We start from the raw sequence: 13,376 nt of genomic DNA on the forward strand, positions 1-13,376 counted from the left end.
TAAAGACATTGCCATTTTGGTCTTAAAAAAAACAAACCAGTCTTATCTTTCTTTGTACTATACTACTGACCATTCATTCAGGAAAATATTACTGATTTAGAGATTCATCCCCATGCTGAAGACATAATAAGTAGATACAGAATGGTCACTACTGACTCCTACAGAATGAAAAAACAAAAAACAAAGAGCTTTTATGCTCTTTCCTCAAAAAAAACCTAGGAAAGGGACCTTATTAAACTTAAAAGCTTTTGCACAGAAAGGAAACCATAAACAAAACGAGAAGACAACCCACAGAATGGGAGAAAATATTAGTAAACGATGCAACCAACAAGGGATTAGTCTCCAAAATATACAAATAGCCCATATAGCTCAGTATCAAAAAAACAAACAAGCAAATCAAAAAATGGGCAAAAGAGAAACAGACGTTTCTCCAAAGAAGACACACAGATGGCCAAAAGCCACATGAAAAGACATTTAACATCGCTAATTATTAGAGAAATGCAAATCAGAACCACAATGAGGTATCACCTCACACCAACTGCAATGGTCATCATCAAAAAGTCTACAAATAATTAATGTTGGAGAGGGTGTAGAGAAAAAGGAACTCTCCTACACTGTTGGTGGGAATGTAAATGGGTACAACCACTACGGAGAACAGTATGGAGCTTCCTTAAAAAATTAAAAATAGAACTACCATACGATCCTGCAATCCCACTCCTGGGCATATATCCAGAGAAAACCATAATTTGAAAAGATACATGCACCCCAATGTTCACTGAAGCACAATTTACAACAGCCAAGACATGGAGGCAACCTAATGTCCATCAACAGATGAGTGGATAAAGAAGATGTGGTACATAAATACAATGGAATATTGCTCAGCCATAAAAAAATGAAATAATGCCATTTGTAGCAACATGGATGGACCTAGAGATTATCATACTAAGTGAAGTCAGACAGAAAAAGACAAATATCATATGCTATCACTTATATGTGGAATCTAAAAAAATGATACAAATGAACTTATTTACAAAACATAAACACTCACAGACATAGAAAACAAACTTATGGTTATCCAAGGGGAAAGGTTGGGGGAGGGGCAAATTAGGAATTTGGGAGTAACATATACACACTACTACATATAAAACAGATAAACAACAAGGACCTACTGTATAGCACAGGGAACTATACTCAATATTTTGTAATAACTATATGAGAAAAGAATTTGAAAAAGAATACATATTGTGTGTATATATATGTGTATGTGTGTGTATACATATGTATAACTGAATCACTTTGCTGTACACCTGAAACTAACACATCACTGTAAATCAACTATACCTCAATAAAAAAATAAATATATAAAAAAGTACACTACTAGGGATGTAATGTACAACATAATAAATATTATTAACACTGCTGAATGTTATATACGAAACTTGTAAAGAGTAAATCCCAAGAATTCTTATCACAAGGAAAAATATTTTTTTTCTATTTCTTTAATTTTCTATTTATCTGAGATGATGGATGTTCACAAAACTTATTGTGGTAATCAGTTCATAACAAATGTAAGCCAAATCATTAAGCTATATACCTTACACTTATACAGGGCTGTATGTCAATTATATTTCAATAAAACTGGAAGGAAAAAAGAAGAAAAAGGAAAAGATAATGTGTTGATAACAAAGCAAAATTAGTCACCTCTCTTCCAGAATTGGAATCTTTTAAAAACTGATTCAACAGTCCTTAGTTTTCACTTGGAAAAAATCAAAACTACTCGACAGTTGGATCTTATGCCAAACTGATTAATCAAGGATTATAAAGCTAACTATAAATATTCCCAAGTATACAAACCCATGGTTCCAGTGGTAAGATATTCAAGATATAAACTGAATAATCTATGAAAATAAATCACTTTGGGTATGAGTGTGGCCTTACAGGATATTTTACTTTAACTTTTTATTGATGTACACTATATAATCAGAAAAGCTCACAAATCCAGAGTACATAGCTTGATAAGTTTTCACAAATTGAACACACCTCTGTACAGCATCTAAAGCAAGAAACAGAACATTACTAACATCCCAGAAACACCCCAGATCCCTTTTCTACTCACTACCCCCTCCCACTGCTGAAGTAACCATGATCCTGATTTGCAGCAGCAAAGATTAGCTTTGTCTGTTTTATTTAAATGGAATAATACAGAAGGTATTCCTCTGTGTCTAGCTCATTTTATCAACATTACATTTGTGAGATCCACAAATGTTGGTGCATATATTGTAATTTGTTCATTCTAATTGCTGTATAGTATTCCTTTGTATGGAAAGACCACGTTACTGATATATCTATTCTCTTATTGATGGGCATTTGAGTAATTTTTTCTTTTATTTTTGATTACTTGTTTTTTGGTCAACACATGTATATACTTCTTTTGGGTTTATACCTAGAAGTGGAACAGGATGGGTCAGAAGGTATGCATATGCATGTGTTCAACTTTACTAGGTAATACCAAACAGTTTTCCAAAAGGGCTGCACCAATTTACATGACTAGCAGCAGTATACGAGAGTTCCAGTTACTTTACACCCTCACCAACCTTGGTGATTTTGTCTATTCTTACTGATTCATATTTCCACATATATTCAGCTTGTCAACGTCTATAAAAATCATGCTGGGATTTTGACTATGTTGAATGTATAGACCAATATGCAGAGAACTAACATCTTTACGATACCGGCTTCTATCCATTACTACTGTATAATCCTCCAATTATTTAGGTCTTCTTTAATATCTGTCAATAAGGTTATGAGTTGCCTTACTGAATTTTAAATTTACATAAATTAACAAGTAATGTATTAAATCCCCAATCCTTGTGACATAAGCCAGGACAGAGCTTATCTACAGAAGAATAAAGTTAACACACAGGGAGAAGCTAAGAGGGGTGACAGAGAATCAGTGATCTAGTCCCTGAATCAAATCATTCCTGAGGCAAAATCTCCCTCTGACCTTTACTAGAGGTTTTCTTTAACTCCCTAAACATGAATCAATAAACCCTCATTAAATTTGCTTTAGTTGTTTTGAAGTCGTTTGCAATGAAAGAGTTCTAATATAGATATTTGGGATACAGAGTTGAGTGAACTTGCTGACTGACTGGGTGTGAAAGTGAGGGAAAAGGAATCATGAATGATGCCCAAGTTTCCAGCTTGAGCAACTAAGTGGAATGTGATGTTAGTCACTGAGAGGCAAACTGGTTGGGGGCTAACAAATATGATTAGTACAGATTTGGACACATTGCTTGTGACTTGCGGGATGAGGCATTCAAATAAAGATGTCCAGCAGGCAAACAAGAATTGCTCTTGCTACTCTGGGCTGGAGTTAGCTGATGTGGGACATGGCAGGTAGTAACCAAGGCCATGGGAACAACAGGAGCAGCATATGATATCAACAGAAGACATGGGATGTAACTCTCAGGAACACCAACACCCAAGGTTCTGGAAAGGAGATCCAGGAGTGGCCACTAGGAGGAAAATCATAAGACTTCATCTGATAGCCTTTCCTACAAAGGACCAAAATTCACATATTTCACTTCGGTGTAACTTCCCTATGTTTCAATGTTAAATTACTCTGAATGATGGCTGAAAAAGACAATCTATCTTCATTTATGTTTTTTAAAGTCTGAGGTTTCCTGACACCTTGTATTCCTTTCAAGTACAATCAAATCTACTCTACTACTTTCAAAAGATTAACTTATACTATTTAAAAGAAATAACCTCTTTTCATCCAACAAGCTGAAAGCTTGAAGCTTACACAAAACTAAGAGAGAGCACAATTGAAGAGGAATGTGACGTTATTTAAGAGTATAGCAAATATGTCATAGGCTTTTAAAAGCCATCCTGTCGGGGCTTCCCTCGTGGTGCAGTGGTTAAGAATCCACCTGCCGGGCTTCCCTGGTGGCGCAGTGGTTGAGAATCTGCCTGCTAATGCAGGGGACACGGGTTTGCGTCCTGGTCTGGGAAGATCCCACATGCCGCGGAGCAACTGGGCCCGTGAGCCACAACTGCTGAGCCTGCGCGTCTGGAGCCTGTGCTCCGCAACAAGAGAGGCCACGATAGTGAGAGGCCCGCACACTGCGATGAAGAGTGGCCCCCACTCGCCGCAACTAGAGAAAGCCCTCGCACAGAAACAAAGACCCAACATAGCAATCAATCAATCAATAAATCCTAAAAAAAAAAAAAAAAAAAAGAATCCACCTGCCAATGCAGGGGACACGGGTTCGATCCCTGGTCCGGGAAGATCCCACATGCCGTGGAGCAGCTAAGCCCGAGCGCCACAACTACTGAACTTGCGCTCTAGAGCCCACGAGCCACAGCTACTGAAGCCTGCGTGCCTAGAGCCCGTGCTCCGCAACAAGAGAAGCCACGACAATGAGAAGCCCACGCACTGAAATGAAGAGAGCCCCCACTTGCCGCAACGAGAGAAAGCCCACACGCAGCAACGAAGACCTAATGCAGCCAAAAATAAATTAATTAATTAAATAAATTTTAAAAAGTTTTTTTAAAGCCATCCTCTCACTTTGAATCCCTTTGAAAGCCTGTCAGAGGGAGGCCGTTTCTGAGCCATATGAATGCAGTTGCAATGCTAACCTCATTCCTCTCTTACAAGTTATAGCCTGCTCTAAACGAAAGGATTAACACTATTCTATAGCAACTATAAAGGCTGTAGCATTTTATTTAATAATCCCATAAACATAATTAAAACCAAAAAACTTATCGTTACATATGCTTTTCAGTTATGTCAGCCATATTCCAAAGGTTGAATTTTTCCTTTAGATTTTCTAATCTTTAAAGATTGAAAAAAATACCATATTTTGTTAATGAAAAAAATAACATATTTTGTTAAAGAAGAAGAAGCCAAGTAGAGTATACAGTCTTAACTTTGAGATTACACATCCAACTACTTTGGCATTTCAGTAGTACAATGTGTCTGAAATATCACTGAAAGTGGTTGAAGCTGCTTGACTACTGTATCTTAAAACTGACTACCATAAGAATAATGACAAATCAATAAATTTGATGAATTTGGCCAGCTGGTGCTTTCTTGAAACCTAAGGATATGCAATATACTTCCAAGGATTTACAAAACAAATAATGTATTCTAAAAGATAATACCCAATTAAAATGTTTTTACCTTTATTTCTGCTCCTTTTGATTTCTTCTGCCAATCCCATACAGTAAGCATATGTTCATTGGAGTCATCGATAACACATAAATGAACACCTGAATCCTAAAGAAAAGTCAATTTAAATAGGCATTTAAAAATTTTCAGATAAGGCTGACTTTCTAAAAAGAAATACCATATTATTAAAACTGCCAAGTTTAAGATAATCCAAAATCCTTTAAACTCATGGTTCCTTGAAATATAATGAACATACTATTTACTAAGACTGTATATTCTTCAGAAATACAATAAAAAGTCTTAAAAATTTTTTTTTCCATTTCCAATTTTTTCCCCTAGGTTGATCTCCACTTGCTATCTAGCCACTTCTATTATTCAGAGATAGCAAATAATTAATTTGGAGGATACCCTAGTCCCTTCTGCATCTTCAAGTATTTTCTGCTTTAAAGTAGTCTGACTGCATTTAAAGTATTTTCCTTTGAGGTAGATGTGAAATGTATATAATTTTATAACTCTGCTCCTAAATTTTGGTAGTTTGATAGAACAAGCTAAAATTAATGGCTATTTTAAAGTTTTCCTATTTGTTTTCCATGATATACCTGAGTTACATTAACATGAATAAACAAGATAAAAACATAACTAATGCCTCCCAGTTTAAGAAAAAGAACTGTGGATGATACTAAAAGATTATTTTTTTTCTAGTAGCATTTGTAAGTATATGCCTTATGATGTCTATGGAACAAAGAAATATTGTGGTGATAAGTGAGAGGTACCGAGGAAGGGCAGAGCTTACTTTCCTCTTTATCTTTCTTTTATCCTGTATTGGAATGATTATCTAAATGAGGAAAAGTCAGAGTGTGAGGCAATCCAAGATAGTCTTAACACTGTAACAATGGTATCAACAAGATGACAACAGTTCCTGTTATAGAGATTTTGGGGGGTAAAAAAGGTAGTAAAAGTATTTCCCTTCTGTCCTCTCATCTCCTTTTCTAAATGCCTTTCTCCCAATTCCTGACTCATTATACCCCTTGACATTCAGGGCCTGCAGGTAAAGTTCCTATATCCACCCAAATTGATCTTTCTGCTCTAAAAATGTCCCTTGCTCCTCCATGTCCCACAAAACACCCATAATCCAGAATATAGCTGCTGACAGTTAGGAACTGAAGAGATAATATGAATACATAAATATATTCTAAAGCATGAATGAGGTCCAATAAAATCTGCAGGGATATTTGTATTTGAAATTAAAAATTATGATCCTAAAATAAAGAAGTTTTCCTGTATACTCTATAATAATTACATATAATTCAAGAATAAATAGAATGTTTAAGTGAGCAACATCTTGTTTTATTTCCCCCAAAATAAAGTCTCAAGGCTTAGGTAAGATGGCTGAACACTGAATTTTAAACTTAAATTTAAAATCATGCTGTCGGGGCTTCCCTGGTGGCGCAGTGGTTAAGAATCTGCCTGCCAGTGCAGGGGATACGGGTTCGAGTCCTGGTCCGGGAAGATCCCACATGCCGCAAAGCAACTGAGCCCGTGCACCACAACTACTGAGCCTGCACTCTAGAGCCCACGAGCCACAACTACTGAAGCCTGAGCGCCTAGAGCCTGTGCTCCCCAACAAGAGAAGCCACCGCAATGAGAAGCCCGCACACCGCAAGGAAGAGTAGCCCCCGCTCGTTGCCACTAAAGAACGTACGCAGCAACGAAGACCCAACGCAGCCAAAATTAAATACATAAATAAATTAATTAATTAAAAAAAATCATGCTGTCATCAATTCAGAACCAAAACAATTCATGATTTTAGTGAACACAAAAGGTCTGATTGTTTCCTTTACTCCAATATGACATTAAGAAAAGACAATACTTGTGGCAGAACTGGCCAAGTTTCACGTCTGTACATTTTCTAAATAAAATAGATCTCCATGATTCAAGCTGAAGCAAAAGCACATCTTATTGCTTGTTTCAATTTTACTATGCTATGTATGCATTCCTTTAACCATTTCCTGCTATTACATTAGAATCCTATTTTAGGACAGAACAAAGTAAGTATAATTAAGCGAAATATCCTGGATCCTATCTAAACCAAAGTACTTTAGCACTTAGGTTAAAATGCTGGCCATTGTTAAGCAATAGCTAACATCTAATTTTTCAATTCAATTATCACTTTCTATGAACACAGACACAAACAAAACTGAGCTTAACTTCTTTTCTGTGTCTTTGTGCAGCTGGCTAACTCCCTTAAATACTTACTGCTTTTGAAAAATCCAGGCATCCTACTCCACGCTCAAAAGTTCCAAGTCCAATAATCTGCAGTGTAGATAGACTAACTGAATCCCACACTCTGACATGGGGTTGCAGGGGCTGCAGAAACAAGGGGAAAAACACAAGACAGCAAGACAACTAGTATTTAGGGAGATGAAAATAAATACCGCTCCCACAAGAACTGTTAACATATGCCCCCAAAGAATCTTGAGCAGGTATTTTCTTCTCATACCATGAAAATAAGGAAATAACAAAAGTGATAACAGTAGCAGCAAATGATTTGAGTATTTACTATGTGTTATATACTATTCTAAGTATATTACATGTATTAATTCATTTAATTCTCACAGACCTATGGGTTAGGTGCTATTTATTATAACCACCATTTAACAGATGACGAAATTGAAATGGAGATAATAACTTGTCTATAGTTATCCAGCTATTAAAAGGTGGAGTCAGGATTGTAACACCAGCAAATTTGCTCTGGAAATCCTGCTTTTAGCATTACTTTCATTCCTGAGAAAATAATACTTTTTAAAAGAATCAGTGTCCAATAAATTGCTAAGCAAACAGTCCTTAAATAGAATTTACAACTGGAAGGGGTCTTAAAAGTCATCCAATATAACCCCTTCAACTCTTTTTCTTTAAAGAAACTTTAAGTCAGAAAATGTCATGAGTAGTCATATACATGCTAATCAGTCATCATTAATATTCACTGTTGATCCTTACAAATAAGGGATTTGTTATATAAGCCAATTTAACAGTACTGAATAATAACTGAAAAATTTTAAGTGTTATCATTTCTAGTCATATATAAAATCAAGGGATTCATCAATTTAGGGAAACATTGATAAATTATTCTATGTTTAAAAAAATTTTTTTAACAAGCTTATCAGTTCTCCCATTTCTACAAGTAAATAGTTTCCTTAGGGAGAACACTTATTTTTTTTTGAAAAAAAATTTTTACTTTGACTCTCTTTTGTTTTTTTGGAATGTTATTACATCCTAATATTTTTTTCCCTGCTTACACTAGAAATCCCTTAATAGTTAAATTTTAAGAGAATAAAATAAATGAGTTATGGTTAAAATTACAATCAATTCCATTCTAATATCAATATCACTAGGTACAGAATGCATAAAACTGTGCCACTCACCCTTCCATCCTTATCCACTCCAGCTATCTGTCCAGTTGCAATCCTAATTTTGTCAGGATGTATAGCAAGGCTAAAAAGCAGTATTAACAACAATTTTAAATACAGGAAAGACATAAAACAGCAGAAATATGCCTAAGTATCAACATTTTTCAAACAAATAGTTTTTAATCATTAAAAAAACTCAACGTGACCCATTTGTTTTATTTTCTTTAGCAAATCAAATAAACATCAATTACCTAAAGGATTTCTTTTCTAAGTTTTCAGCTGTACTACTTCCTTCTTTGTTAAACTGAACAAATTATCAGAACACTAAATCTGAAGAAAATATTTACTCATAATTGTGGCATGATAAATTAAACTGTTCTCATTTGTTCAAGTTCCTTTCTAGTCCTGCACCTAGGAATAAATATTCACATGGTTTTATTACAGTGAAGATGCAATATTGCACTGTGTAATTTTACTTTATTAAAACATAAGCATGGGCTTCCCTGGTGGCGCAGTGGTTAAGAATCTGCCTGCCAATGCAGGGGACACGGATTCAAGCCCTGGTCCGGGAAGATCCCACATGCCGCGGAGCAACTAAGCCCATGCGCCACAACTACTGAGCCTGTGCTCTACAGCCCGCGAGCCACAACTACTGAGCGCGTGTGCCACAACTACTGAAGCCCGTGTGCCTAGAGCCTGTGCTCCCAACAAGAGAAGCCACCACAGTGAGAAGCCTGCACACCACAACGAAGAGTAGCCCCTGCTTGTCGCAACCAGAGAGAAGCCCGCGTGCAGCAACGAAGACCCAAAAGCAGCCAAAAATAAGAAATAAAATTTTAAAAATTAATTAATTAAAAAACAGAAACAAAAAAAGCATAAGTACTTTCCCAACTGTCACATAATCCTCATGCATATTATTGATTTAATACCTCTTTCGTCATTTCTATTTTTCTACAAAGGACACGGCAGTCAACATCTTCACACACAGTGCCTCCAACCTTTTAATTAGTTCTTAACACTAAACTCTTCTAAGTTAAACTTTGGGCCAGAAACTTTTAAGTACAAATTAAAAATACTGCAAAATATATGCCCACATTTCTCATGCTAAACATATGAGTGATGAGCAAGATTTTTAAAAGGATGTCTTCACATCCATATCTAGAATTCTTCTACATCTTGCAACCAAGGGGTAAGCGCAACTGAGAGTATAACTTTTTTGTTCTTGGTATGTATTGCTCATTACTTTCCGGAAGAGTAGTATCAATTTAAATTGTCATAAATAAAAATGTTTGAAAAGTGTCACTAAAACTTCCCCATATTAAGAATTATACATTTTGAAATGCCTTGATAATTTGATTGGTATAAATGGTATCAATTTTTTTTGGGGGGGGGGCCACTCTGGGTCTTTCTTGCTGCACGTGGGCTTTCTCTAGTTGTGGTGAGTGGGGGCTACTCTTTGTTGCAGTATGTAGGCTTCTCATTGTGGTGGCTTCTCTTGTTGCAGAGCACGGGTTTCAGTAGTTGCAGCACATGGGCTCAGTAGTTGCGGCATGTGGGTCCTAGAGCATGTGGGCTTCAGTAGTTGTGGCATGCAGGCTCAGTAGTTGTGGCTCGCGGGCTTAGGTGCTCCGCAGCATGTGGGATCTTCCTGGACCAGGAATTGAACCTGTGTCCCTGCATTGGCAGGCGAATTCTTAACCACTGCACCACCAGGGAAGTCCAATGGTATCACTTTATTTTCTTTTATTACTAAGGAGGCTAGAGTTTATCAATGTTTCTTTAATTCTATTTTCTCTTACTTAAATAGTTCCTTTATTTACATCCTTTATTGCGGTCAATTATATTAAAAGTAATTAAAACCCTAACATTAACATTTTGCCATATTAAAATCCAAAAAAGAGGGGATATATGTATACGTATAGCTGATTCACTTTGCTGTACAGTAGAAACTAACACAACATTGGAAAGCGACTATACTCCAATAAAAAAATAATAAAAAATAAATAAAAGTTGTGGAAAGAATTTAAATACAAAAAAACCCAATCTTTTAAAACACATTTTAAAAAGTGAAATTGCTGGATTAGGTAATATATATGCATGGCTCAAATATCAAAAGCTATAAAAACACATATTGAAATTCTGCTAAAATCTCATCTACCTCGCTATTATCCCTACTCCCTGCAACCCCAGGTAATCACTGTAATCAGTTTCTTTTTATTAATAATTCTGGAAAAATTTTACATATGTGGAAGCCAACATAAATATTTATCTTCCACCTCCTTTTTACACAAATGGTAGAACACTACACACACATTTTCTTGTTATTTAAATTTTATACTTAGGAGTATGTCTTAGGGATCTTTCCATATTAATACACAAAGACCTTCCTCATTCTTTCTTTTTTAAAAAAATTTTATTGAAGTATAGTTGATTTGCAATGTTGTGTTAATTTCTGCTGCAGAGCAAAGTGATTCAGTTATACACATATATATTCTTTTTCATATTCATTTCCATTATAGTTTATCACAGGATATTTTTTAAAATTTTTTTAATTTTTAAAAATTTTTTATGAGGTGTGTTTTAAATTTATTTATTTATTTATTTATGGCTGTGTTGGGTCTTCATTTCTGTGTGAGGGCTTTCTCTAGTTGTGGCAAGTGGGGGCCACTCTTCATCGCGGTGCGCGGGCCTCTCACTATCGCGGCCTCCTCCCTTGCTGCGGAGCACAAGCTCCAGACGCGCAGGCTCAGTAATTGTGGCTCACGGGCCCAGTTGCTCCACGGCATGTGGGATCTTCCCAGACCAGGGCTCGAACCCGTGTCCCCTGCATTGGCAGGCAGATTCTCAACCACTGTGCCACCAGGGAAGCTCCCTATCACAGGATATTGAATAATTCCCTGTGTTATACAGTAGGACCTTGTTGTTTATCCACCCTCTATATAATAGCTGGAGTCTGCTAATCCCAAACTCCCAATCCTTTCCTCCCCAACCCCATCTTCCCCTTGGCAACCCCAAGTCTGTTCTCTATGTCTGTGAGTCTGTTTCTGTTTTGTAGATATGTTCATTTGTGTTGTATTTTAGATTCCACATATAAGTGATATCATATGGTATTTGTCTTTCTCTTTCTGACTTACTTCACTCAGTAAGATAATCTCTAAGTCCATCCAAACTTATTCTTTCTTTATAGCTGCATGGTAACCTATAGGTACACCACAATATTACTAGTCCCCAGCTAAAAGATATTTAGGCTGTTTCCAATCTTTCCTATCAAATGATGTTGTAATAAATAAGTAATTCTGTACACATATTATTCTTCTAGTGAAAAAGGCAATACTTTAATCATCTCTAAAAGTTTAACAATCTATATAATATTTTAATAGTCTAATATATATTAGCGTAATTTTTTTCTAGATATAGTTGCCAGAATAGTACAGACATAGAAGATTTTAAATGTTGGAAAGTAATGAATTTAAGCAATAGATAATTAAAGTTAACTAAGAAGTAGTAAAATTAATTGAGTACTTTAAAAACATGCCAAGCATATAAAAGGAGTTCTCACTTTTTTACAGTTTGACACCCTATGGGATACTTTAATCCTTATTCAGCCATGATTCCCTCTCCCCCCAAAAGCATCAAGTTCAAAATTTACCTACATAAAATAAATCCTTGAGAAATATTTAGTAACCAATAATCACTCTCAGAAGTATGTAAAAGTCTAGAATGCCCCACATATATTTGATGTTATAGGCCAGAAGAAAAAGACCATAAAAGATGTGGGAAAGAAGAAGAGGTCCCAATTGAGATTTATAGATGATACGTTTTATTGCAGTGGATATCACACCAACCATTTTGGAGGCCTGTAAGTCTTTTTTTTCTTTCTGAAATTATCTACAGAATGCCCATAATATCCTTAAGTTCTGAGTTTTCCATAGGAAATCATTTCCAATAAAAATCCAGATTTAAAAAATAAGAGCATGAAATTAAAAAATGAACAAATGTAAACAATACCAACCATTTCACACAGTCTGTATGACCCAGGTAGTGTCGTTGAGTTCTCTCCTCATAATTAAATAGTACTACTACTGATGCTATGAAATAAACGATTTCCCCGGTAGGAAGAAGGTAAACATTAGCTCGACAGTCCTTTCCTCGATAACCATATCTTAAAAGAGTCAAGGTTTTTAATAAACATAATTTTCAAAGTTTAAATAAACAATTTTTTCATGGATACTTAAGGGAATCAGGAAGGTATAAGAAAAGAGGACTGGAATGGAACTAGAAAACTCATGTCCTGCCATTAGCCCTTGTGGAACCCCCAAGAACTTTTATTATGCTTAAATCTTAGTTTCCTCATTCAACAAACAAATACATATTGTGCTCCTAATATGTGTCAGGCACAGAGTTGAACACACACATCTGAACAAAACAAATGTGGGCCTATGTCTCTAGAGGTTATGCTTTGCAAGGCGACAAAAATTAACACCAAATATATCATTAGAAATTGTGGAAAGAAAAATAACAGGATGCTAGGAGAAAGCATAAAAGGAGTATCTAATTTAAATGGAGAGAGAAAAAGAGAGAGATCAGAAGAAGGGCTATCTGAAAAAGTGACACTTACGCTTGACCTAAATGATGAATAAGAGATAGCCAGGCACAGTCTGGTACAGGCAGAGCGTCCACTAAGAAGTTGTACAGAATAACAGGATTGGTGAGTTTTCTCAAGCTAATTTCTGCCAAAAGGAGGAACTGATTCAAGGTGTCGGGGAGGAGGATGTAGGAGAATGAAGGCAGAAAGC

At 35.9% G+C, this 13,376-nt stretch overlaps 1 protein-coding gene across 8 annotated transcripts in view; it reads right to left on the bottom strand.

The window, feature by feature from the left end:
• The window catches only part of EML4 (EMAP like 4), a 163,901-nt gene that overhangs the window by 37,775 nt on the left and 112,750 nt on the right, over positions 1–13,376 (bottom strand). For 6 of the 8 annotated variants that reach the window (XR_014235099.1, XM_082358025.1, XM_082358021.1 and 3 more), the window contains 5 exons: positions 12,593–12,742; positions 8,596–8,665; positions 7,430–7,540; positions 5,967–6,008; positions 5,186–5,281 (listed from right to left, as the gene is read on the bottom strand). Coding sequence is in view for 7 of the 8 variants with exons in the window: in XM_082358025.1 (XP_082214151.1) it covers positions 5,186–5,281; positions 5,967–6,008; positions 7,430–7,540; positions 8,596–8,665; positions 12,593–12,742 (469 nt within the window). In the remaining variant the exon portion in view is untranslated. The remainder of the gene's footprint in view (positions 1–5,185; positions 5,282–5,966; positions 6,009–7,429; positions 7,541–8,595; positions 8,666–12,592; positions 12,743–13,376) is intronic. The other 2 variants (XM_082358023.1, XM_082358024.1) reach the window with 1 other exon arrangement.

This window comes from Balaenoptera borealis (assembly GCF_965194805.1).
Source record: "Balaenoptera borealis genome assembly, chromosome: 15".
Classification (NCBI taxonomy): domain Eukaryota; kingdom Metazoa; phylum Chordata; class Mammalia; order Artiodactyla; family Balaenopteridae; genus Balaenoptera; species Balaenoptera borealis.